General features: G+C 37.2%; 1 protein-coding gene across 2 annotated transcripts in view; it reads right to left on the reverse strand.

The window, feature by feature from the left end:
* Nucleotides 1-725: 725 nt before the first annotated feature.
* The window catches only part of PPP1CB (protein phosphatase 1 catalytic subunit beta), a 29,230-nt gene continuing 3,252 nt past the window's right edge, over nucleotides 726-26,703 (reverse strand). For both annotated transcript variants that reach the window (XM_086744569.1, XM_086744570.1), the window contains exons 2-8: nucleotides 16,800-16,931; nucleotides 13,135-13,365; nucleotides 12,687-12,791; nucleotides 7,740-7,811; nucleotides 4,154-4,305; nucleotides 3,085-3,219; nucleotides 726-2,488 (exon numbers count right to left, since the gene is read on the reverse strand). In XM_086744569.1, the coding sequence (XP_086600695.1) occupies nucleotides 2,384-2,488; nucleotides 3,085-3,219; nucleotides 4,154-4,305; nucleotides 7,740-7,811; nucleotides 12,687-12,791; nucleotides 13,135-13,365; nucleotides 16,800-16,931 (932 nt within the window). In that variant the 3' untranslated portion in view covers nucleotides 726-2,383. The remainder of the gene's footprint in view (nucleotides 2,489-3,084; nucleotides 3,220-4,153; nucleotides 4,306-7,739; nucleotides 7,812-12,686; nucleotides 12,792-13,134; nucleotides 13,366-16,799; nucleotides 16,932-26,703) is intronic.

Consider the following 26,703-nt stretch of genomic DNA (forward strand, 5'->3'; position numbering starts at 1 on the left):
ACTCCCCCAAAGTCAAAACTGCACTCAAATCCTTTGCAAGTGATTTCTGCTAAAAACAGCAATTCTTCAGAGTATCACCACCAGATGTGGCTTTCCAGTGCCATAAAATAAACTAAGAATTTCCTATTTCTTTAGAACACACGAGGCCTGAAGACTTTATTTTCCTTTTGACATAGCATCTGTAATACAAGCGAGCATGTTACTCACATACAGCTTTACACCTAGACGTTTCATGATACAGAAGACATTGTTCCAGAAACTAAGAGAAAAATGGAAAAATGTTAATCCAGATGTTTGGTAATATGATGCTTCTTATAACAGAGGCTGCACTTGGTAAAACCCAGCATTTTCAAAATTGTACAACTAAACCTCAAGTAAGCAATGACTTAGAGCAGGAAGTTACCCTGTCAAAGCTTACAGAATAGATTTAATCAATTACGTTGTCACAAACTGAATTTACTCTCACTTACACAGCTCTCATCACTGACTTTCAAGAACAAGCGTCTTTGAGCAGTATCAGAATACATCTACATTTCATTCTATATATTAAAACTCTGGTGCTTGCTTCAAGGTGTGGTAAATTAAACCATTGTTCAAAACCACAGACGTATCCAATATAAATCAGTAACAGATACATGTAAGTTTGTGGGCTTTTTTAAAAAGAGAACAAGCTCCATACTTCTTGAGTAATAATAAGTTATGTTAAAATAACCAGTCAGACTTCATTCAAATGAATTAGACAACTTTTACTAAATGAAAAAACCTACATTTAAAATATGCATTTAAAACAAAATGGAATTAGAAAAAGAGACTTAAATCCATTTCAAAGAACTCGCTCACTGTGTCAGAAATCAATATATCTCTTGCATTATATAATGTGCCAGTTCATAAAACCTAAGTTACCAGAATCCTCAATTTAACATTTTCAAAGACAATACTGAAGTCAAGAGTTTTACATCTACTGATGCAACATTTAGAATGGTATAAATCTGAAACCTTCCCCCAAAGAATCTTACAAATTTGACAATATTCAATAAAAGCTTTTGTAGTTATATCCAATAAGTATTGCATCCTAAAGCATCACAAATTTGTGCCTTTCATTTACCCTACTGTAAATTTCACATCTTCTCTGTATCTTGCCATTTGTCAATGTTAACTCTTTTAAGAAAGGAGAGAACTGAAAAGAAATACTGCGTAACTCTTGATCATGTACAGAAATTATTGCTACTATAGTACACTACAAAGCCGAAGTCTATACAATAGTATATGAAATTTGATCATGAAAATCCAAAGGATATAATCTTTAGTGACATAAGCCTTATAATCATGTCAGACATTCCTACAGCATTTTCAGCTCACCATTCATCAGCTAGCCTACTGTCCACTGATGAACATCCATTTAAACACACCCTCTTATGAAAAAGAATGTCAGCTTCCAAAGGCTTAACAAATAAGGATCTTCATGTTCTGTGGAACTATGTAAGATGAATTTTGATGCAGGTAGGGAGTTACCTGGAAGCTAAGCATGCCAAAGGTGTTCCATGCTAATAAAACTAAAGCCAAGGTACCACATAATCAAGTTACCAACTAATAGGCAATACCATTTTTGTCCTAGCTAAGTTAAATGAAGTGCCATAGCACAGTGTAGTCAATAATTTAAAATAGTGTAGTGCACAAATTCATTGTGTGGCAGTTTAAGTTAAAAAGTCAAGACAGGTTTTTCTGTCTCAATTTATGTTGGCTGTCAAGCTGTCCAGTCTGGGCATTTCAGACTTAGTTTGCCTTTTAATCACTACCTACCATAAACTTTGCATTATAATGGGGCACACATTTGGGTGGCATTATTACGAACAACAGGGGGCTTAGGGGGAGGATGAGAGATCAATGGCTGTTCTAAAAAGCCCCTTCCTTATTTCAATTTCAAAGAAAGCCGGGAAATAAGACTAGATACCATATTCGCATCATCCTAGCTACAAAATAACCAAAATAAAAGCAATCAAGCAACAATAAGACCACATTACACAAATGGAACATCATGCTCTCATCTGGTTTAACTATTACATCAAGTTTTAACTGGGATGTTGGTCAACTTTAAAAACCGTGGCAAATGTGAATATGTAGTTGCAATAGTTTTTTCCTAATTTTTTTTTTACTCTATGCTGGATATTAGAACTTGGAACTATACTTGTTACAATACAGTGTTGCACATCTTTCTACTAGAAAAAATTAATAAAGATCCTTTACCCGTCTCTTTAAGTTAAACGTGTGACATCATAAAGGGTGTCAAATGGCTGGATGGTTTTACAGTGCACACTTATTATATACTGTAATATGGAGTTTTGTCCTTGTCAGATCTGATGGTGATTCTACATTATTCCTTTCTTCACCTCTTCTTCGGAGGATTAGCTGTGCGAGGTGGAGTGACCGGACGCCCAGAATTCAGTCCACCATACTGGTACTTGGCTTTCTTTTCAGATGGTTTCAATATCTTGGTAAAAAATAAGTTATTTTGAGTCAGTGACATCTAAGAACATTTCAAATATTGTTAAGCCAACATGAAATCTCATTCAGCAGGAACAAGAGGAGTAAGGGTGAGTGGAAATCACACCACAATTCTACAAATTTCTTAATCCTACATACAATACTACTACTTTTATGTTCTTCTAGTTCTACCACTACATTGGGGCAGGACAGTGAAAGAAATGGGGCTGAACACATGTCCAGAAAGGAGTAGGGATTAAAATCTGATTAGAGCAACCACACTAAAAGGGTCCAATAGTCCATTACTCTGCATAATTAGGTACTCTGATCACTAGGTATGACTAAAAAGAATCACTAAATTGAACTTTGAAATAAGCATCTGAGTAGAGGGAATAACTTAATATGCAGGAGTTTGGAAAACAGCAAATCCCACACAGCTTTCTGAGGAACAGAATAGTTTGTAGTTCTCATTGTCCACAGACCAGTCTGCTGTGCAGTCCTTTCTGTAGCTCAATTATATTACCCTACGCTAACCACAAGCAGACCAACTCAGTCCATACAGCCCAACACCTAAAGTAAAAATTAATGTACAATTAATCATACCTGAAAGGAACACATCAGAGTTTCATCCACACTCATCATGCCCCCTGCATTGTCAAACTCTCCACAATAATTTGGAGCTGAGAATAGGGTGACCAGTTGGCGTTTAGCAAAGAATTCATATCCATCTTCAACCACCTGTCAGAGAAATCAATACAGGTCACAAAAAAAAAAAAAAAAAAAAAGAAAAAAGCTAGTATTGAGGCAAACAGGACTTATATTAAAGAGATGACAAGAACTTGATCAGAGGTTAAGAACTCTTAATACCCATTGCACACACTGACTAATCTCTAATGTTTTAGCAGTAAAATCACAAGTGTTCTGGTAGTATAATCAAGCTTAACAGTCACACAAAATAAAAAGCCTATTTTTGTTTCACAGCAGGCGGGCTTTTAAAATGGACTAAATAATGAAACTGAGAAGTTCCACAGGAAATTGAAACTTGATGTCCACCTAACTAGGCCACCTGCTTAAAGTAACGCAATAAAATCTGAAAAAAGTATGCTTAAAGATTGATGATGTCAAAAATAACCTTGCTTTCTGCACATTTCAGTGTCGAACAATCTATGCCGAAGTACTCTAAATAGCTAAACCAAAATGAAGGCAACATTGAAGGCCTTTATGAACAGACCTGTTCATAAAGTGCATTCAAAATGCACTTAATAACTTCAATGAAGTGAAGTATTGAAGACATAGTTTAAGTCACAACTACCAGAGAACTGACTACTGCTGAAATGGAAGAACTCAAATATCAGTGTAAATATCGAATCCAAGCTACTTTGCCACTTTAAACCTGGACACTTTACCTCTGATGTTCATATACAATGGTCTAACAGTAAAAAGACAATACAAAAGAATGATCAATGGGGAAATGTAATGCTAGTATTTTACTTCATTGACATTAGACACTCAGTTCAATATGAGTCCACAGAAAGACAGAACCTTAAACTGCCTTCCTAATAAAGGGACTATTTCTTGGCAAGTTTCAAATATATCCTGTAGACAAGCAGCACCATGAGGCAGAATGTCTAGAAGGAGAGGTTTCTAGAAGAAATAGCAGCGTAATTCATACCTGATGAGCTCGACAGATCAAATCCAGATCATGACGATTCAGAAATTTACTGACCACATCAGCACCAAAAGTGAAAGAGACCCCACGATCATTTTCACCCCAGCCTTGCACATCTTTGTCTGGGTCAGACCACAGCAGGTCACACAGCAAACCTTTGAAAGATAATACAAGTGAGATGCTAGTCTTAGGAGGTATCATTCTATAACGTAAAATAGTTTTCTTGTAATTATCACAGCAGCTCTCCTAAAGAAAATAAGTCTTAGCAAGAAATTCAGCAATACTTACACTGCAACTCAGACAAAAGATGCAGTCTGCATAAGTCTGGAAATTTTTTCCCCCCTTGCCACTGGCAGTACCTTGAGATGAAATAAGTCAGAGGCAACTAGTTCTCAGAAATAATATTTAATTGTTGTATTCAGCATGTGTACAGTAAGCATTTGAGGAATTTAAGAATACTGCAGTGGGTGCACTTTAAAAGGCAAGCAATTTCACAGCTCACCAAAAAAGCTTAGTTTGAAAGCTTCACTAAATTTTAAAATCCTGTGCAAGGCCAGTCAAATACAGCAAATAAACTTGTACCACAAGCTTCTGAGCATGGAACAGCTTTGATTCTTACCTTTCTTACCATACATGAAGAACCTTATGTGACTTAAATCAAAATTTAACACAGTAAAATTCTGCCATATTGTTTTTGGTAGCACTTTCAGTTTGCTTGGACTACTGTTGACTTTTCAAAAAGCCTTGTGCCAACCAGTCTGGAATCTAAATTAGAACAAGTAGCCTCTGGCACTTTAGCACTGGTCAAAATATTTTTTCTGCTGCCAACAGTAGGTCAGCTAACCTTGAAAATTAAAGCTGGGTACTAAAAAAAAAAAAAAAAAAATCTCTAAGTCAACTGCAATGCCTTTAAACATAGAACTTCCAAAGCATTTTCACATCAAAAAGAACCAGGCCAGTTCAACTACAAAGCAAACATAACTGATTCAAAATGTATTTCATAGTTTTCTATTAAATTGTACTTTCTTTACCTGAAATTACTAATCCTTAAGCATTTTAATACTTAAGAGCACTGTCTCAAATCTGAAAGTGAGGCCAGCAGGCTCCTTTATCTGGCACCCAGAAGTTTGGGTTACAATTACATCTGGTTATTTGCTAAATAAAATATTGAAAACATTTCTTAAATAACAGATCCTGCAAGTTGTAATCAAGCAAAACTAATGTCTGAAACCTATTGTGCAACTAGACCATTCTGTATTTACATACAGCTATCAAACAATCTTTGGTGCCAGTCAGAGTGCCCCTCCCGCACATGCTAAGATTTTATTTGCTTTTAGAAGACAAAGGACAGAGCAAGTACAACTACATTTTAGATAAAATATCTATATGGAAATAAACTACTGAATACACACAGCACATAACAAACTTATTTTACTGAAATTCCGTTCTACATTGAATACAACATGGTTTTTTTTCAAAACAGAATAGCTGCACCGCAATCCCTAATGGTTTCTTATGAGAAATTTCCAACAAGTGACGGAAGCTCCTTAGGAAGTGCTTCCTCTTCTATCCTCTCCCCAAGATAAAATAATCTTTAGGGTTATACACAGCAACAAGGAAATCTGTCCTATAATCTTTAGCAGTGGTGTAGCAGAACCCTGCAACAAGCTTGTCTGAACTAAATCATGCTGCCCAAATAGGTTTGTTTTAATACGCAACATCTACCATTGCAATAGCTCAGATGGACCAGGAGCATACCATAACACAGCCGATACGAGGCATTCAAGCTTACACAAAAGAGGGAGTTACGGTTTCCTAATAAGCAAATGGTTGACAATGCTTACCAAAAGCCATCATTTGTACCATGGCCTCACACAAATACTTTAACAGTTACCAAAGGCAAGTGATTTCAAGCTGAAATACAGAGACAGATTTGAGCAAACAGCTTCCAAACCTCATAAAAACACTTAAGAGGTCTTTAAGTTGCAGTTGAGGTTGAAAAGGCTTTTTTCATCAGACTAGAAGAAACCATCATAATGACCTAATCTTCTCAGCGATCTACGAACTTCTACCAAGAATTTCTGTATCAACACAAACATTCACTGAGTGACATCCCTCCACAAAGGGACAGCTTTTAAGGACTTGTAGCTTTTGCAGAATTGAGATCACTTCAGTTTATTTTTCATCTTTCACAACATTTACTTCCATTCTGTAAAACCGGTTGCCTTAAATAGGTCCAAAAGGCCAAGACCTTCTATGTCACTGTACTATATGCACACATGCCCCTGATGGGACATTTCATTTCACCTCTGCTGGTAAACATCCAGCTATTGCTTCTGAAAGCAAAATTAAAGACTGAGAACCACTCCGTAGATCAAAAGCCTTTTTTTAAAGAAAATATCTGTATTTATTTTTAGGAGGCACTAAGAATACATATGATTTCAGTTGAATATCCATGGAAACCAGATCCACATCCTGCAAGGGCATTCCTGAACTGGGGGTGGCTCAAACAGTAGTATTAGCCTGTTCAATAGAACTACCTTTTCAGAGAGCTCCGAAATTCAAAAATTGACTTGTTTGCACTGATACTTACTTGGTTATGCACTGAGTGAATTATAAGTAGCATAAAAGGAAGAACAATGTAGTAATTTATACTACAGAAACATTCATTTACCAGTCTAGTAATACTTCTCAGTGTCAAGTGTGTATGTACCAGCTTGCACAGAAATGTTGTTGTTTAAGGGACAGTAGATATATTAATATTAGTCCCTGAATTACTGCATCAGGACTGAGGAACACTACAGGAAGTAGAATTCTATTCCAAGGTCTAAGTGTAATTGTAATTTGTGTTTTTAAAAAAGGTTTAGATGTGGTATCGCCTCTGAAAGTTAATTTCAAAACACTGTTGAAACCAACACTTTAAAAAGTATCCCATTGCACTGCTTGACAGTTTTTTCAATCCACTAGTAACAAATCTGGAATAAATGGGACACTGATGAAGATGATTAATTAAACAATTAAAAAGAATATTGTACAGAACACACTGGCAATTTGCATCCAACATCTATATACAAAGTACTAATGCATTAGTAGAAGAAAATTTCAGGACACATTGATACAAGCACTTGAAATCCCACTGCAGTGAAGTAAGAGCTATACTTCACAAACTTAAAGAGGAAGGAACATGCCCCAAGCAGAGACAAGTCCAAATACTTTAATACTCGGCAAGCTTTAAACAGTTGTGTTCTTCGATAGACCAAGAGTTTTAGGTGTGTCTAAGCAAGGCAAGAGAAAGAACTAACTTTTTAGTTTAATTCGATCTTTCCCTAGATTTCCAAGTTTGTTTTAAGGTAAACTTGTGGATAATGTATCCTACTCCATTATGACAAGCAGTAACAATGCAGGCAATAGCCTCTAACATATTAGGTAACTTTAACCATCATGAAGAACGAGACTCACATCCTGCACAAATGTCAAGGAATACTGTACTGTGAAGAGAGGTTGTGTTAAGTCACTGCATTGCCTGTACAGAAATTGATTAAACCTGTTTCACCATTAAGACTTATTTACAGTAAATTCCATGTCTCACCTGTGTCAGGAACATCTGTAGGTCGCATAATTCTCCGTATCTGCTCCATTGACTGAAGATCTGGAGACAGTCCTGTAAGCACAAGAAAACAAGTGACTTATCTATGTATTTTACCTGTAAAAAGGGTTCCAGAGAACACACAATTAGAGGTTCAAAGTCATACAGCATCCATTGTTTCCACTGCAATATAAGGAAAAGACAGCTTGCTATAAGACAACTAAGTTCCAAAACAGAGGGACAGAGAATAACACAAGTGAAATTAACAAGGGGTTTTAATTGTTTTTGTACCATTCTTTTAGCCACACAGCACAGAACTCTACAGCCTAGTGTGTTCTCTTAAACAGCTTTCTAGAGAGAACGAGTGAAGAATAGCATTCCCATGGCTTAGGCTAAATTTGCAACTTTCTTAATTAGGTAATCTTGGAAACAGAGCACGAAGATCTAATTTGTGCTGAAACATACTTCATATTAACAAGCCATATCCATTTGACTCGGTCCAGAACTTTGAACATGATGGAAGAAAACCTGTCATTGGAAAGGAGTCACTGTGTAAAATAATTTCAGCTGACAGAGTTTGCATAGTGGCAATGTACATGTTACAGGAACAATGATTCCGATGCATTCGATATAAAGACTTAAGGAACTTTTCTTCAAGTATTAAGATTTTAGATTATTTTTGTTGAAGTACTCTTATGATAAAAGCCTTCTATCCTCATCAGCTTGTTAAAGCTGTATTCATGATATTACCTTGAGGTTGTAAAGCATGGCAGCATATCAACAGCATACCAAAGGAGCTTCAGTCAATTCTACTTACACAAAATACAGGGATACTAATATAAATTCAAATTGATAATCAGTTTCTAAACTTCGACCAATCTACCACTTCCTCATCCCCAGATCTGATTTACACGCAGATTACATTAGCACAAAGGCATGCGGATTCTACCGATTCTACTCAGCACCACATCGAGACACTAACGGACAATCTCAGTGAAATAAGCACAACCAGTTTGTGACTTATGAGGTTACAGCTCTCAGCACTTCAGGGTGCATCCAAAAAAAATGAAGTTCTTTGAAAGACAATATGTTATTATAAACCATGTCTCAACTCTGCAGCTCTTAGTTTTTGTGCTATTTTACTCCATTGTAAAATAGCAACCCCCCACAAAACTGCCTGCATGTTTGTAGAACTTTCTGTAACCAACAGGTCTTTTCTAAAATACCATCCAAACTCCCCCTGCACAAAAAGAAATAGCTAATGTCCCAAATTCAGATCTACAGACAAAAGTTGTACATGACTAGCATTAAATGAAGGAAATAAGAACACAAACACAGGCTCACTGTCAAGCTGCTGCCACTACAATGATTGTTGCAACCTAGTGTGTACTGAAAGAAAACTGAAATTTACACAATTAAACTAAGTTGTCTTCTCACATAATGACAGCTAAGCACAGAAAAAGTATCTTCCACCCCTTCCCTAAGGGAAAACAGAAAACAAATTGTCATTACTCCTGGCAAACTCATCAAATTCAGACTCTAGATTTGAAATACTCCCTGATCAGGTGGAATTGGTAAAGTAAGAGTGATGGTTACTTATTTCTATACTGTAATCCAAGAAGCTCTTCAGGTCTCTTTGAATATTATGTAAGATTACCAAGTAGACATCACCTTCAACATACATTTCACTGTCATTAATGTCATAAGAAAAAGCAGAATTCGAGAGCTTGAAAATATTGCTCAAATCCAGTATTCTACTAAACTAACACAACTCCCATCTCAGAACCTAAATCCAATGTGACAATACCAACGTGTTCTATCAACATGACACTACAACATGGACTTCATGTATAGAAACTTAAAAGTAACCACATAAAGCTCTCTAAAGATAAGAACTAGAGAATGGTGTCACAGATAAGAGGACAATACTGTACAGAATACAAAACACAGCAGAAAGAAGAAGTCAGGAATGGTTATGGAATAAGCTTTAATGAAGAGGTAAAAGAGCAAAGTCAGAAGTTGAGAGGACAGCCTTAAGAAAAGGCCAATATATGACTTGTATGAGCAATGTGGAAAGAAAGGGAAGAGAGGGAGGTGATAGGAGGGATACAACAAAAGACCTTTCAGCAGCATGAACATTTGGAGACAGGGATGGTGAGAGGTTTCATTTATACTGTGAGAGAAAGAACTCAAAACAGCAGATGCCCAGAAAAGTCTAGGTAAAAAAGCTGACTTGGGATTTTAAGCTATTGTAGATAGCCTACTGGATTAAGTTAGGTGCCTTTTGTTTTACTATGTTATGCGGTTTTGCAAAGTTTTATTATATATCCCAGAGGACAATATTTTTAAAATAAACTATGCAAAAATGCGCAATATAGTAAAAAAGGCACCTACCTTACAGCTACATGCTAGCTTCAACCTCCAGCAGAGTTGAATGGTTTGTGTTGCTGCCTCAGTGTTTATTATAGTAGTAGCATCATGAAAAGGCGCTGACAGTCCATGACTTCATGGGATCTGGAACGCAGTTTGGGTGGAAGAAGGGCAAAAAACTTAGTCACGTGCTGAATGTCCACTCTCATTTATTAGGAGCACACAGCACATTTAGTAATCTTTTCACTTTACTTCACAGTCACAGATCAGTTGCAAGTAATAGTACGTTCAGTTACAGAGGAAGTCAGTACAAGTTTAAGACAATTAGCATTCAATACAGAAGTAAATATTGCTTTTCATAAGAGGAACCTTAAAACACACTATGTACAAAATAAAAGTTGTCCACTTGGTTAAGCAAGAGCCTGATCTTTCCAACACATTTATAAAAAAAGCTTTATTATTTTTTCCTTGAAAAATGGCTTCATAGAATAGTTAGGGTTGGAAGGGACCTTTAAAGGTCATGTAGTCCAACCTCCCTGCAAGAAGCAGGGACATCCCCAACTAGATCAGGTTGCTCAGAGCTCTGTCCAACCTGGCCTTGAATGTTTCTAGGGATGGGGCATCTACCACCTCTCTGGGCAGCCTGTTGAAGTGTTTCAACACTTTCATTGCAAAAAAAAAAAAAAAACAAAAAAAACCAAACCAAACCAAAAAAAACCACACACCACAAAAAAAATGCCACACAAAACCCCCCAAAAGTATCTTCCTTATATCTAGCTGAAATCTACCTCCTCCTAGTTTTAAAACCATTACCCCTTGTCCTAGCACAACAGGCCCTGCTAAAAAGTTTCTCCCCATCTTTTTTATAAGCCCCCTTTAAGTACTGAAGCTTTCTAGGCTTCTTGCTCGTAACTCAGGCCTTAAGTGCATATACACACAAAACTATCAGAATACTATGTTCAGTTTTGTCACAGAACATAGCATTCTACTCTATCTACTAAGCTTCCTTGATTACCTTCTACCACCCAAGCTTGCTTGCCTGAAACACCACAGTATTTTGTCACCATTCATTCTCTGCTGTTTCTCAAGTAAAACAAAAATCAAAATAAGTATAATGATATAAAGTGTAATGACAGTAAAAGAATAGTCTTTGTCAGCTTTTTTTGTAAACAAATTTATTATATGGTTTTAGCCATTGATAATCAGCTACCTTGGTGCAGAAGGGATTTTGTATCGCACATTCTTATTATGAGATCTAGCTCATAAGGTAGGTACCAGTTCTTAAAGAAAAAAAAAAGACACCACAACACACTGAGAATGAGATGAAAAGATGACCTGTGAGAAAACAAGTACTCTCTCTAACAAGTCAATACTATCTGGAGACTGGCAGACTCAGTTGTCTATCACTACATTAATTCTGTATTTACAGAGAAGTGACAATACCTCAGAGCATATTATGTATGCAGAAGCTTTGAATACAAGATACAAGAGCCAGAATCATTTTTACAGCACATTCCATACAGGCAGAGTTCTTGTAGATACCTGTAACTAATAAAGGCAGGATAGCAGCCATCAATGCAACTTCACAAAGTCTGGAAGAGTCTGCTCAGGAATTCTGGGTGCGTGCTATTTATAATTCCAAATGGAGCTGTTCAAACTAGAAGTTTCTGCAGTGCACTCACTTCCGCTGATCTCTAATTATCTCACTGACAATGCAGGTGTGACACCTACTAGACCACCTCTGGATCAAGGCAAGGCATAAGTTGCTTACTAACAGAAGTAGCTGCAAAAAAAGGCAGGATGGCTTTTACTACAAATAATTTGAAATTGTTGTCAATTGTTTGACTCTGCTAGGTCCCAGAAAAACCATAAGCATCATTGCCTGTAAAAGCATGGGGAGTCCCCATTTACAAAGAAGGGAGCCCAAGTTAAGTTCCAATACTCAGATAAATCACAAGCCTTGGTCAGACCAACACCAAACACTTTTTTCACTGGAAGAACAGGGCAGCACTGGGACAGGTGCCTGTAGAACATATATATAGCAAAGGTTTTATAGCGTCAGAGCAAGCCATGGCTGACCTGCCAACGTTAACAAATGTCTTACTCTTAGCAGCAGACTTTACTATGTGGCCTCAGAGATTCCTTCCACCAATATCTTATGAAACCAGCTAAAGAGTCCAAGACTACACAGCTGGGGTTACTTGTGAAAGTTATTCTTCCACTTCACTACTAGGGGTGTCAACATTAGCTAAGGCTGCACTGATAGATGGTAACAGCAACAAGTTACATGGCAAATTATGCAAAAATTGTAGCATTCAGTATCCTTCAAAGAGGGATACACTGATGGGAATACCTACAGATGCACTTGACCCTCAGGCACAGAGGGCCATGTGTATGAGGTATGACATCTACCTGCTGCCAGGTGCACAGGAAAGCACAAGGCATAAGTGACCGTTAGAGACAACATAAGGTTAAACATCTCCAGCTAAATATCAGGTACGCATATCCACACTCCCATTGGTACATCATTAACATAAAGATCAGTTTAGACACAGCCTTTAAAAGCAGTCATCAGCTTACCTCCATGACAACAGAAGATCTTCTCGTCCACAATGGCTGCAATAGGCAGACAGTTAAAACAGTCTGTGAAGGTCTTCCACAGCTTAATGTTAAATCTCCGCTTGCCTACAAGAACAGTGGGGGACATTAGGAAGAGAAGGCTGTTTTCTTAAAGGCAACCTGCAATATGTATCACAACCTGAACAAAAATGTTCGCAGACTGTTCACAGGGCTCTGTTAGTGTATTTAGGTTTCAATCTCCTGCAACAGTATTTCAAGGCCAGCAGAAGAGCAAATAATTTTTCTCTGGAGTGACTTTAACCTTGGCTCGAAATGTACTTTTTAGAAAGTTTCAAAGTAGGTTCACAGAATATTGAAATCCTTGTAGTTCAAGAGTCACTACTAGAAGTGTCTCCAAAACACAGTATTAGTCTTTAACAGTCTTTCAAGAGAAATAGGTTTTGCTTACATTCATCATAGAATCCATAGATCCGATTGATGCTAGCACACTCATGATTTCCTCTTAAGAGAAAGAAGTTTTCCGGGTACTTGATTTTATACGCCAGTAATAAGCAAATTGTTTCCAGAGACTGTTTGCCTCTGTCTACATAATCTCCAAGGAAAAGATAATTAGCTTCTGGTGGGAATCCTCCGTATTCAAATAATCGAAGCAAGTCTGTATACTGACCATGAATATCACCTGAATAACAAAATGTTTACCAAACATTAGTGCAACAGCAAAAATAAGTACACAAATCAAGAACTTAAGTCAGACAATCAGTTTTTATTAACTGATCTTTAAAAAAAAGCATTAATATTTACTTTAAAAAACAGACTGACAACAGGTATCAGACAAGTGAGAACCATCTTAATATTAGAAACTGAAGTACTCACTAAATTTAAATAACTCATAGTATTTGCAGAACTACCACGTCAATTATGAAACCAATCTGAAATCCAAAAGCTACAGAAGTCTTCACAAGTCTTCAGCTTTCTAATCAAGCTCTAATTCAAGTTAAAACAAAGTCAGAAAGACAACCCCCAATTGCCAGGAAGCCAATGCATTAAGAAAAAGTTAAGTCACAATATTTACTGCAAAAACAGAACAGTTAATGGAGAGAAATGGAACATTCTGCTGGCAGAGGGCACTTCAAAGGTCAACTGCTTGTCTTCCCATAACATTTCTGTACTATGATTCCCATCTCCCAGAATTTAGGGTAACTCCTCCTTTGATGCAATTATTAATATAAACACAGTACAAAGACTTAAAGATTGACATCCCTTACAAGATACTCAGTGCCACATGCATATCTCAGGAAAAATAACTGTCATGTTACTCATCACACTGCCAGCTTTGAAGTTAAGTACAGGCTGGATGAGGCTCTGAGCAACCTGACCTAGTCAGGGATGTCCCTGCTCCTTGCAGGGGGGTTGGACTAGATGACCTTTGAAGGTCCCTTCCAACTCAAACCATTCTATGATTCTATAAGTAGGCTTTCAATGAAACAGCCCTGTGCGGCAATTACAACACCACAATGTACCATATCAGACTCGCCAAAGCTAACTATTTGTGAGTTGCCCATAAGGTTAAAGGAGATACCAAAGCTGTTCTACAGTAACTTGTAGAACATATGCAGTGTGTTCTAGTTGAACTCCAGAATTCACTACCAAAGCGACTGAATGCAAAAAAGCTACGCAAGAAGCCTTCAGTACAAGCTGTATACCTTTTAAATTTAGTACCTTACACTAAGCATTCCATAAGTGCATTTTCACTTTTGCTGCTTGTTCAGTGGCAAAATCCCAACTTTGTTAAGCATAGCTTAAAAAAATAACAATCAACACACAGTTCAACATAACTTTTCCCACGATCTTAAAAGAACAAAGGTTCTCAAACCTGTATGCCCACCAGTTCAACTCTTAAAGCAGGCAATGGTAAGACGACTACATAGCTATATGCCTCTTCACTTTCCATGAGAAATGCAATACTTCCTTCTTTAGGCAGCATTTTTCCATAACTATTTCTCACTCAGGGAGAGGGATCATTTCCCAGTTTTCTTCTAATAACGGGGAATGTTACCCACTACCCAATTCCAGACACAATCCAAAGTTTCACCAGCTAAAACCATTTTCACATATGTTGCAACAAGAACAATTCCAGTCACAAGAACAAAACATAAAAGACTCTTCAACAAGTTATTGCTATGCTCAGTCTAGCACTCCAGAACTATGCTATCAATAAACTCCCCAGACCAATTAATATACACCCCACTATCAATATACACCACCAGAATTAACTGCCAAGTAGACATACTACAGAAATAATATTATAATTGTGTTCATTGTCTAAAACTACTTTCAGTTAACACACATCAGCCAGAGGGACCAAAGCACTCAAAGGGTAAAGGAACATTTCATAGAAACAATTTTGTAAAGGGACCAAAGCATTTACTATTCCATTCAAGGCACCTGGCATTTTAAAATACAGCTTCACATGGGCACAAGTTGAATTGAAGTCTACCAGATACAAAGCCTTACAGTAAAAACCACATCTATTTTAAAATGGACGTTTACATAAGAATATCTTTCATCTTACATTAAAACACAGCCATTCAAGATGTAAAAGCTTATTTTGAACTGACTTGATTACAAGACAAGACAACCCTATAATGGTTCCTGAGGCAATGCCTCAACACACTAAAATAGTTCAAAGCAGTACAGCTGCATATTTTGCTTTCGGTGAAAGCGATCATCTTTCTTTCACTTTTATCTAAATGCATCTTTGACAATTGCTCTAATATTAAATTTAGATGCACTTGACACTTCCTGGTGCTATCACTGTGTTTGGAATCCAACTTAAAAATAACAAATGCCTTATTTAACTGTGCATTTGCTACCCTATTATTGTGCACCTAACAGTCCTTTCAACTGTCTCGATTTAAGCAAATAAGAAACTAACTTTGAAGGAGGCTAATTATACTTTGCAGGCCTTCCTTGACTTATGTACAGTCTAAATATTTGAGGTTTTATTTTTTCTGTATCTAGAAATACGATGAGACTACTGTAGTCTTCTCAGTGTAGCATAAACACAGCTGGATTTTACCTTCAATCTTATGCCATTAGGCAAGCTGGTCCAGTTTTTCCTCCTCACCCTACCAAGCAATTAGTTATTTAAAAATTACTTTGCCATTAGTGGTTTTTTTTTTAATCGGTAATATCCTCTTAATGTAAGAAGCATTGCTACATTAGGTCTGACAGAAAGAAGCCTACAAAGATGCTAATCTATCTTTGAGCATATTAGTAACAATAAATTCAAAGAATGCTTCAATTTTAATACTATGACACTTTAAGAAGCCTAAGTCAAGAAATGTTATGCTTTTTAAGACTGCATCTGCTGTTAATAACTTGCAAAATGATTACAAGCCAGTACTTACAATACTTTTGTAACAGTTTAACAAGCTTGCATACCAATTAACAACAATGTACTTTTGATGAAGTCTAGCATCTTATAAAGGCTTAGAGAGATAACATACACAGGTTATGTCCATACTTGACAACAATATTATCCATATTTATCGATATTTCACAGCAATAATGATGTCTGTTAAAGCTTGCTATAAAGCGCAAGGAATTTACTGCACGGTAACTAAGCCTAATTTAACAGTCTGCATCCAGTCTTATTTTTTCAACTGAAAGACTAACAATGCTTTCTTCAACACTAGTTTGAAGTGTTCCATTTCACAACATGTAAAGATCATTGCTTTGCTTATGCTTTTAAGAGAGCAACTACAACTTTAAATACCAGCTTTTAAAGCAGCTAACTGCAAGCAGTCCCTAGGAAACTACAAGGGACATGTTGCAAAATCCGCACTAAACAAAGGCACAAGCGGCTCTTATTGACAATGGAACTTGCTCCTAAAACAGTACTGGGAGCACCAGCAATCTACCAACCATCGGGTGCCTTTTCTCAACTTAATCCAATCTAAATTGAAAATTACATTTAAGATCATGAAGACCTCGCTCTAATCTGCATCATCCAAGTCAAGGTCACTTGCCTATCTCGGTATCCTTCCAAGTCACCTAGCATAACTAGTTTAAAATGTGTACATAAAAGACATGCATAGGAAGTTTACATACCACAAATTTTCAGAGGTGCCTCTAGTTCCAGGAGAATAGGCTGGCTAAGAAATATTTCCCGTGATTTTATGCACAAGCCCCGAACTTCTGCTTCGGTCATCTGAACGATCTTTCCAGGACGACATCCTCGTACTGAAATGAGATGTTTAACAATTGAAGGTAACTATCACACAGATACACAGCAATAGGTAAGTGTGGATGATTTGTATGTGAAATCTGTATTTGACAAAAAGCCAGCAGCACACTAACATATCTACCAAATGTGTCGGAATTATGTATTCCAATAAATTCTAAAATTTATCTCTGTGGTAACCTGTGCTTAAAGGTCTGTACACATTCCTGTTAAATCAGGTTCTCAGAAGAGAGCAATTTAAGCCTTGCTTTTACCCACATTTGGACAAATAGCAACATCAAAAAGTGTTTAAATTAACAATCCCATTATGTTACTGTATTCACAATAGGCAAAAAAAAAATCCTGAGAATGGAAATCCTGAAAACACTTTCACATTAGCACAGGCGTGTTTACGCTTTTGGCAGTCGAAATTGCCATATTAGGAACATCACAGAAAAAGCTGACAGTTTGATGAAATCTTCATTCCTATATAATGGCTCTTGAGTTATTGGAAGATTTACATCCAAAGACATTCTAATTGGAATGAAATTGAATTCCTAAACCAATAAGTCAGGTACTCAGCCCTATATTTAGCACCAAGTTTTCAAAAGCATTCACACACCATTGCACTCCAACCAACATCCTCCGACACGTTTATCTGCAGCTGCTTCTTTCCACAAATATCTATACGAATGCTCTGTCAGAGGCTTTAATCTGTCTTTAATGAGGCAGCAAAATAGAATAAATCTGCCTGCACTTTGGCTGATCCAGTTCAGTCTTGCATCTCAGCATAAACCAAACTTCAGAGTTCAAACTAATAAGCCAGAATGTATCAGTGTCTACAACAGGCGAACATCCTGTTCTGCCATCTGCTTTAGATGGAAGCAACATTCAGCACTAAACCACGATAGCATCTACATGAGAAGGTGGTACAAAACTTCAAATCCAAATGCTTTCAAACTCGTAGTAAGACACTACTTCATAAAAAAAAAAATATAGCTGCAACTTCAGGAAGTCTAATAAGATAGATTTGTGAACATAATAGCAAAACCTAGTTCTTCACACATAAAATAAGTTCCTGGCTTGCCCACCTCCCCTCACCAAAGAAGTTGAAGCTTGCAATTTTTTTTTTTAAATTAACATAACTTCCCTTTTCCTTTTGTTTCTGCTTAGATCCTAGAAAACATAGGAGATCAGTATCACTGTCTACATGGTGCAATGGGGAAAAAGGATAGGAGGGGAAACAGTTTGTCCTCTGTCACCTAGTACTACTGTCCAAAGTGTTAAGTTCAAGAAGCTCTGCTCTGGTTATCAGTGCATACTTCTCCAGTGTAACTACACATCTGACCAGGCCAACACTGTACTGTGAATTTTTATTTTTTATTTTTAATAAACACCAGACACTTGTTTAACTGTGGTTACAAATCAGCCACAGCAACATGTGAAAAGGCAGAAACAAAGAATGGCTTTCTCAAGCAGGGAAGAGAAGATGGGAGTCTAGATTCTGGGACAGCCACTGAGTGCCAAAATAGCAGGAAGGCTAGTCTATTTGCAGTGAGGATACACTGGAAATGCTTCACTCACCAGAATCCCACAAGAACAAGGCTGTGGCATACAGCACTTTTCAGTGAAACTCTGAATCAGTATCAGGTGATATTTACCACATGGTAAGTCACATTCCTTTTCCTAATTAAGATTTCAACTATACTTGAGAAAGCAAACAGCTTTTTAGTAATAGGATTGGGTTGGGTTTTTTTTGTTATTCTTCACGCATTAAGATGTTGGCTTACAGTTTAAAAGAATACAAAGGCAGAGCTAGACACAATCAAGGTGACTAGAAAACAAAAAATGCCTAGGGGCTTCCATTTGGTCACATCTCAAAAGTCTACCAAGTGATGCACTTACAGATACATATTCAGCCCCATGGGGTTTATAAGCAAAAAGAATATAAATCTCAGGCTTGATAGCTTTGCACACGACTTTACTATCCCTTGACTATTTCAAGGCCTGGTTGGACAAGGCCCTGAGCAATCTGATCTGAAGATGTCCTTGCTCCTTGCAGGGGCGTTGGACTAGATGACCTTTAAAAGTCCCTTCCAACCCAAACTATTTGTGATTCTATGATCCAGTTTGTGAGGTACCAAAATGCTCTAACAATCTCCACCTTTTCAAATGCTTGCATTCCAGTAGTTTATAATGAATGATCCCTTTCATAGACTAGAAACTCATTTTGATAGGCACAATAAACAATCACTATACCTAAAAAAGCTCCCATCTGAAAGAGTAGAGTCTTAACAGCACAACAGCTATAATCTTTTTGAAACAACCGCTACATTTTAAAACCATGGCAACATCAAGGTCACACCAAAGAAGCAGACAGTACAACCAGCTTTTCAGTCTCATTTTTCCTCTACAAACTGTGCATTCTTTTAACCTGTTTTGGTAAGCAATTAAACTATCCTCTCTATTGAACTACTTTCATAATGTTTTGCCAACACAAGAATTAAGCCATTTCATGTAGATTCAAACCAAGAAGTGACGTAACTGCACACTTGTAACATCCACTCTAGTTTTGGAACTCAAACTCTGGAAAGCCCACCACACACATTAATGTTTACCCTAAGTAGCACCAGACCAAGCAGAGTCCAAAATTGAGACAGCAGTTCAAGGAGAGCAGTCATAATACTTAAAATAACTTTGATCCAATCAATACTCCTTAGAATACCAGCCTTTAGCTGCCTTTGAAACTCACAGGGAGGTTTAAACTTGGAACAATTGCTTTATAGGATTGAGGCTCTAAGTGCTGCTGCATTTTTGCACTAGACACACCAAGAATGCAGCTCCTGACTTCAAAATTAACTAACTGCTATAGTCAGTGCATCCAGTGTCTTGGTTCTTGACTTTTTACAGTATAGCCTCAAATGCTGCAAACCACCAAACAGCAGGAACTTATTACTGCACTTTGGATTCTCCAGATAAGAGAACCTTCTACAACTATGGCAAGTATGTGATGCTCAGAAGAGGCAACACACAACTAATGATTGAAGTTACTTCTAGCCCATGGGAAGGGTACAAATGTGGGCCACTGCACCTTTGCAAAGACACTCAGCCCCCCACCACCTGAACAGTCCACAGGTCCACATAGCAAACACGTAAGCTCAGATACATCTGAAGAACTAGAAAGTCTGGACTTTCATGAGGAATAATCATAACATAACTAAGAAAAAAAAAATCAGTTTTCTCCCACAGTCCCCTGATTATCAATAAGGGTACTACATATGGAAAAACGAGAAGCTACTGCGACCCTGAAAGCCTCAGTCTTTTACTGAATTCACAAAGTGTCTGAAAGGTTCACCAAGTAGTAATCCAAAACAGCTGTGCCACCAGTACAGAAGCACAACTAAGCACATCTTTCACCAGTTTACACTGTAACTAGAATTTTGTTCAAGTTCCCTTGACTCAGCTGAGCACTATACAGATTGTAAACAATCGCAACTCTCATTACTTTTTTTTTTCCTTAAAAGCCAAATCTCCAAGAACAGATTTAAGAAGAGGTTATGAGAACGAGATCAAGAATGTAAGTGATGTTTTTCAAACTTATTTACAAATTACTACAGCTAACCACTCTTAAAACATGCAAGTCATAGCTGCATGCATTGTAAAATCCGTAGCTCACAAAAAGCCTTTAATAGCACTGGGAAAACCATAATTTTTAATGGTTATCATTTACCTAGAGCAGAAACAGCATCTCAACATTAGATGTAAATTAATTCTCTTTAATCTAAGACACAGATGCTGTAAACAAGCCTTGTTTTACATAAAAGTCTTCAGTAGGGACAGCAATTCCTGTTACAGTACACAATCCCACATGTGTAGTGCTATGTCAGAACAAGACTTTACCGCAAGGAGCTTAAAGTAGAGTCACATAGAAGAGAATAAAGAGAACTACAAGCAACTATTATGCATTGTACTGTTAGGCTATTATTTTAGCACAATAGATCCTATAGTAAACCAAAACCCACTCTAATCAATACTAAAATGGTGTCTGCATCTACACAACTTTTGATAAGCAAACTTAGCAAGCCTACTAATAGCAATTAGTAATAAGAGGCATGAATTGCATAGTGGTAGGAAAAAAAAACTTCAAAAATAATTATTTTTTTTAATCCCTCCAAATGTGTGCCAGAGAGCAGCAGATTATGTAAGGCAACACTGGAGAGGAAGAAAGTAACACTTAAGGAATTGAATCAAGAACTGGCTGTTGGAAGTTCTATGAGCATCACTTTTTGCCATACTCTTTCATGAACTGCAGAAAATATGTTTCTCTTACTCTGCCACACTGTTCCTGGTGTGCCTCTCACTCTAAGTAACTAAGCTGCTCATTTCGTGGCATCACTAATAGAAGTTCCTTCAATTACTGAATCAGCTGTGGTATGCCCAGCTGTCCTAAGCATTTATACTGTGTTCTACAATACCACATATGTCCTGTTTACTGGACAAAACACTTGTGGTTTTAGCACATTAAAACCCAAACACACTTCTAAGTCTCATAAAAAATTAGGCCACCATTACTGTTAAGAAGCAGCCTCCTTCTCCTACACTCTGCTTTTTTTTTTGCGGGCATATGTATTTGTGTGCCCACACAGTAAATGGTATCAGAGAACTAATCTTTTCTTTCTAGTATAAAGACACAACAAAAAATATAATCTAGATAGTTCCCCAAACTGGAGAGTACATCCACTGTGAACCTGGACTAGGACTAGTGAAGGAATAAGCAGCTGGTTCTGCATCTTTTCACAGTAGCTCCAGTCAAGCTTATTTCTGAAATCATGGCTTTAGAGTTCTATTTTGCCAGAGCATACAAAAAAACCCCTCCAAAACTACAACACAAGACCGCAAGCATGCAATTTTACAAACTGCACACAGCAATTCCCACAAGCTTACACTCTCCCCCCATTCTGTGGAATGTTTAATGATTGGTGATTAACAACTAGGAAAGTGAACTATTTATTTCTTGTATTTCAAAGTAATTTGGAGTATTTGATGAATCCTGAAGTGTCTCTCAAAAGCAGAAGCAGAATGGATTTGGAAGCCAAAGGTAACATTACCTGAAACTTGGAAAAAACTCACAGTTCTTACACTGATTTTGGAAACATACTCTGAAGTTATGTGCTCTCAGCATTTTTAAAATGCAAGTTATGTATTTTCACGGTTTTAAGTCAGGAATCCTATACTGGATTTTAAAAGTGTCTTTCATTTTGAAAAACAAAACTTCTACTCCCTCAGAATATTTTCTGTTAGTTAAATTGTTCAGTTGTCATCCAGAAGCAGCCGCTCCCTCTCTTGCAGCAAAACAACGAGAGTTAAGCCAGCAACACAAGTTTTCAAAGTTTCAGAATTGTTGTGAAAGAACTAAGCTTAAAAATGGCTTTAACTCATGTGTTACACTGGAGGACAAGAATAATACAAACGAAGCCCTGCCAGGGCTTTCATCAATTCACTAAGAAGCACATTGCTGAATATACAGCTCCTCCACATGGTGCACACAGCAAAGCCCTGTACCTTTCCTGGGCTACATCATCCAAACTACTCCCCACTAGAAATAGAAGAATCAGCCTTCTAGGGAGTTTTTTTTCCCTGAAGAACGGTGCTTTTATATCCGAGTACTCTTAAAATCTTAGTAAGTTTGCCTTCACTGGATGCTCTCGATATTAAGTATTTCGCGGAACAATAGCATTGCTTGTGAACTCACTTTAGCAGTACTTGTTTAGCATCAAACACGAATTCACTGCAGAGTAAGAGATTGCTCAAGCCTCTGGTTATTTTCCTGGTTAGAAATTAAACAATTAAGTGGTATTCTTCTACCCAAACTTGAATTTATATTCTTAAAATATCCAGCAGAATGAACGGTCATGGAGAAGGAGCTTCATGAGAAATTATTATCTAAAGTTGCTTCAGGGGATACCCAAATAAGCTCATGAAAACACACAAGTGTGCCTACACCAACCTACGTCCATTATATTTGCTCTTCATGGATCACCTGCTTCTGTACAGAGGTTCCATAAAGTAACTGACCATCTCCATCATTCTCTGTCATGCACAGTTCCTTGAGCTGCTGAATTCAAGGTTGAACGTCAAGATCACATTAGTTACTCCATTCTGTAGACAAAATGTGTATTTCCTATTTGCTTAATTACACTTGAACCTAAAACTCATTCAGCTAGCAAAGCATAAGGTAGAAGCTTCTCACTATGCTGTACTCGGCAAAGCAGTGGCAATTCCTGTTCTAGTCCACTTAGAAGGCAAACCTAGCATAAAAATCTCATGAAACAAAGAATTTCAGCTTCTTTCTCAAAGTTTCACTTTTTTTCCCTCTAAAGCAGTGCAAAATTCCTAAAATTTGAGGAAGACAGAAGCAAAACACCAAGTTACTTCATACCTCCTGAGAAGTACCAAGGAGAGAAGTTATTTAAGTTGTAATACAAAAACCTAGGGATTAACACTTTTGCACCTCTTCAATTTCTCCGGTATTTAACTAATATGGTTACGTGGTACATACACACAAAAGCTTTATATCAAGTTTGATACTAAAAAAAAATCCCACAAAACACACAGAAGAGAGTGCTGTGAAACTGAGATGAATGACTTTGCCTGTGTACTAAGACAACTCACACAACAGTAAGGAAAGGCAGTAAACTGGTTCACTTCTATGTTCAAATTATGAACCAGATGCGTATCTCAGACACCTCAGGCTGTAGTTAAGAGTAGACTCCTCTATACAACTACCCCCTTCACTGAATACAGCATCTGACCTTACTGAGTAACAGCCAAATACAGTATGCTTGACTTCATAGTGCTAAACTATATATTGTGTTTTGTTGATTTTTTTTTTTCTTTTTAAAAAAAGTTACATACCTACATTTGGTGGTCATGAACCATTTAATTGCAACTATCAAGTATAAAAGTCCTCTTAGCTACACTGAAAAATAAGTGTTTTCCTCCTTTTATACTAGGATTTAGCTGCACTGTGAGCAAGACAGTGAATGACTCAAGCAAGAACTGTGCTGCAGACTATCTAAATGAAACAGTTACCGCATCATGTAGCCTTCAAGTGGCAAAATAGCCAGACAGAATAAAGGAATTGCCTGATACTGGGCTCTTGGCCTTCAGTGCATTTTTCAAGCTGACTACCCCATTCGTCATTCACTTACAAAGCTAAAGATTAACTGGCTGGTATCTGCACTGCTGTACAAACCCAGAAACAAACGTCACTCTTCCTTCTATCCTTTCTTCCTGTTTCATACAATACTTATCTTCCTCAAAACATATGAAAACTGCCTATTTTCTTTCTCTCTAAAGACTATTTCAAAGTATATCCTTTACAAGAAACTCCTTATTAAGTTGTCCTTGCTTATTCTTCTGATGGCAAATTATCCAGTGATTTCATACCAAACCTGGCAATAATGCTTGTTTATTTGAGGTTCATCTCCATAGGCTGTTTACATTGCTCTGCAACAGATCATTAAGGTCTATTTTTCTTCTCTACAACTGCCTCTCTTTTTCAGTATCAGTTACAGAGCTGTGGAACCGCAAGCACTACTACTGTATCATACCACATCACCAGGCTGGCTGGATACATTAATTAGTTAAAGACACTAACCCAACAAGAAATACATTGTTGATCATAATACACTAGGCCAATAGCTCTACAGCATTTAAAATCAATAATAAAATTCCTAATTATTTCATAAGCATTTAAAATCCAACTTCCATTTGAAAAATATGCAAATTTTTGTCTTTATTACAAGCTGCAAGACTTCTGAAATCAGAAGAAAGTGAAGGTTGTAGCTTTCTTAGAATACATCACATAACATGGTAAGAACACTGTACAACCAGCTTCTATTAAGGCCATCAAAAATCACACTTAGAGCTGAACATTGAAGCAATAGCCATTCTCCACATCTACTGGAAGTCTGACAACTCTCTTCTTGGACAAGTATTTCCCAGTTTTCTTGGTGGATCAGTACTATCAGAACTAGTAGTCCTCATAGCCTCACCAAAAATAATTATGTTTTAGAGAAGATTCACATTAAGTTGATCAAATTAATTTAAATTGTTAATTTTAAATAGGTTAGCTAGATTTAGGCAAGCAAGTGGTCTTGCCTAGACAAGGTAGATTTGTTTGTACAGCTATATAAATAAATCCCCTTCACAGAAATCCAGGTGGTATTTAAGGCTACTGTATATCTGAGTTTCCCCAAGTACATCCTCTCTTCCATATGATAAACTCTTTAGTGTTTACCAAGACAGATACCTATATATTTGAAAGTGTTCAAAGTCGAGTCCAACTCTATAACCAGAAGTTTTAGGAGATATATACAGGACAAAACCAGAAAGTCCAACACCCAAACAGAATACAGTAGTCTGACTTAACACCATCCATAGCACTCTTTACAAGTAATGTCACACCTATTTCAGAACCCTTGCTTTCATATAGAGAGAACTTCTCCACACATCACCAGACCTTGAATTAGCTTAGTGTTCAGCTTAAATGCAAGCCCAGTGTACCAGTTTAGCTCAGTATTTTTGCAAATTTCAGGGCATTTCCCACAAAGGGATACATAGAGTGCCTAGATGGGGCAAAACACAACAAAAGTAAGTAGCAATTTCAGCTACAGAGATTAAGAAAAATTGTGTTGAAAAAAAGACAAACTTCTTTGTTCACCCTGGAGGAGGCTCCGGGGAGATCTTACTGTGGTCATTCAATAATTAAAGGGGCTTACAAGAAAGATGAAGACAGACATTTTAGTCGGGCCTTTAGCAACAGGACAAGGGACAATTGTTTTAAACTAAAAGAGAACAGATTCAGACTAGATATAAGGAAGAAGTTTTTTACTATGAGGGTGGTGGATCACTGGAACAGGTTGCCCAGAGAGGTGGTGGAAGTCCCATCCTTGGAAACGTTCAAGGCCAGGTTGGATGAGGCTCTGAGCAACCTGATCTAGTTGGGGATGTCCTTGCTCCTTGCAGGGGGGTTGGACTAGATGACCTTTGAAGGTCCCTTCCAACCCAAACTATTCTATAATTCTATATTCCACATGTGCTGTACATTTGGTCGATATTCTCCTTTGTGCATACTCCTGTGCTGTCCACAGCTAGAATGGACTGGGAAAAAATATATCCACCAGATGGCATAGCTGGGAAGGGAGGAAATTAAAAAAAAAAAACCCAATACGAAAAAAGTCTGCACACTGAAGCAAAAATGAGGCTATCATCTTTTTGCATACCCCAGCACATCTAAGCCTGGTCCATTACTAGAATTCTGAACACCAGTGCAAGAAGGAAATAGTCTTAAGACTAATTTGTCTTATTCACAATCATGGTCAGGTATCAGTTCAAAAGTAAACACAAAATTACATAGCTTTGCTAAAACACATAACCTGTAGATCTTTGCAGATTCACTTACGAGTGATATCTTCATTAAAAAAAAAAATCTTATAATAAAGTTCAAAGTATCTCTAAGATCAGTCAGGCACATATCTAAAAGCACTAGCATCTCCCTCACTTTTCTACTGAAGAAACCAGAATGAGACTAAATCTGGAGGTAGAAGAAATAAGAGAAAGCATTGTTACATTCAAACTTTACGCATACAGCATACACTTTAGTTTCACTTTCCTCCAAACAGAAGTTATTTATAAGGTATCACTAACTAGTAACCAAGTACTAGACACAATGAAAGAGAAAGTAAATTCAAAAGAAGCTCTTACCATTCCTAAATTCACCACTTAATC

This window comes from Chlamydotis macqueenii, chromosome 3 (genome assembly GCF_036417535.1).
Source record: "Chlamydotis macqueenii isolate bChlMac1 chromosome 3, bChlMac1.mat, whole genome shotgun sequence".
NCBI lineage: Eukaryota > Metazoa > Chordata > Aves > Otidiformes > Otididae > Chlamydotis > Chlamydotis macqueenii.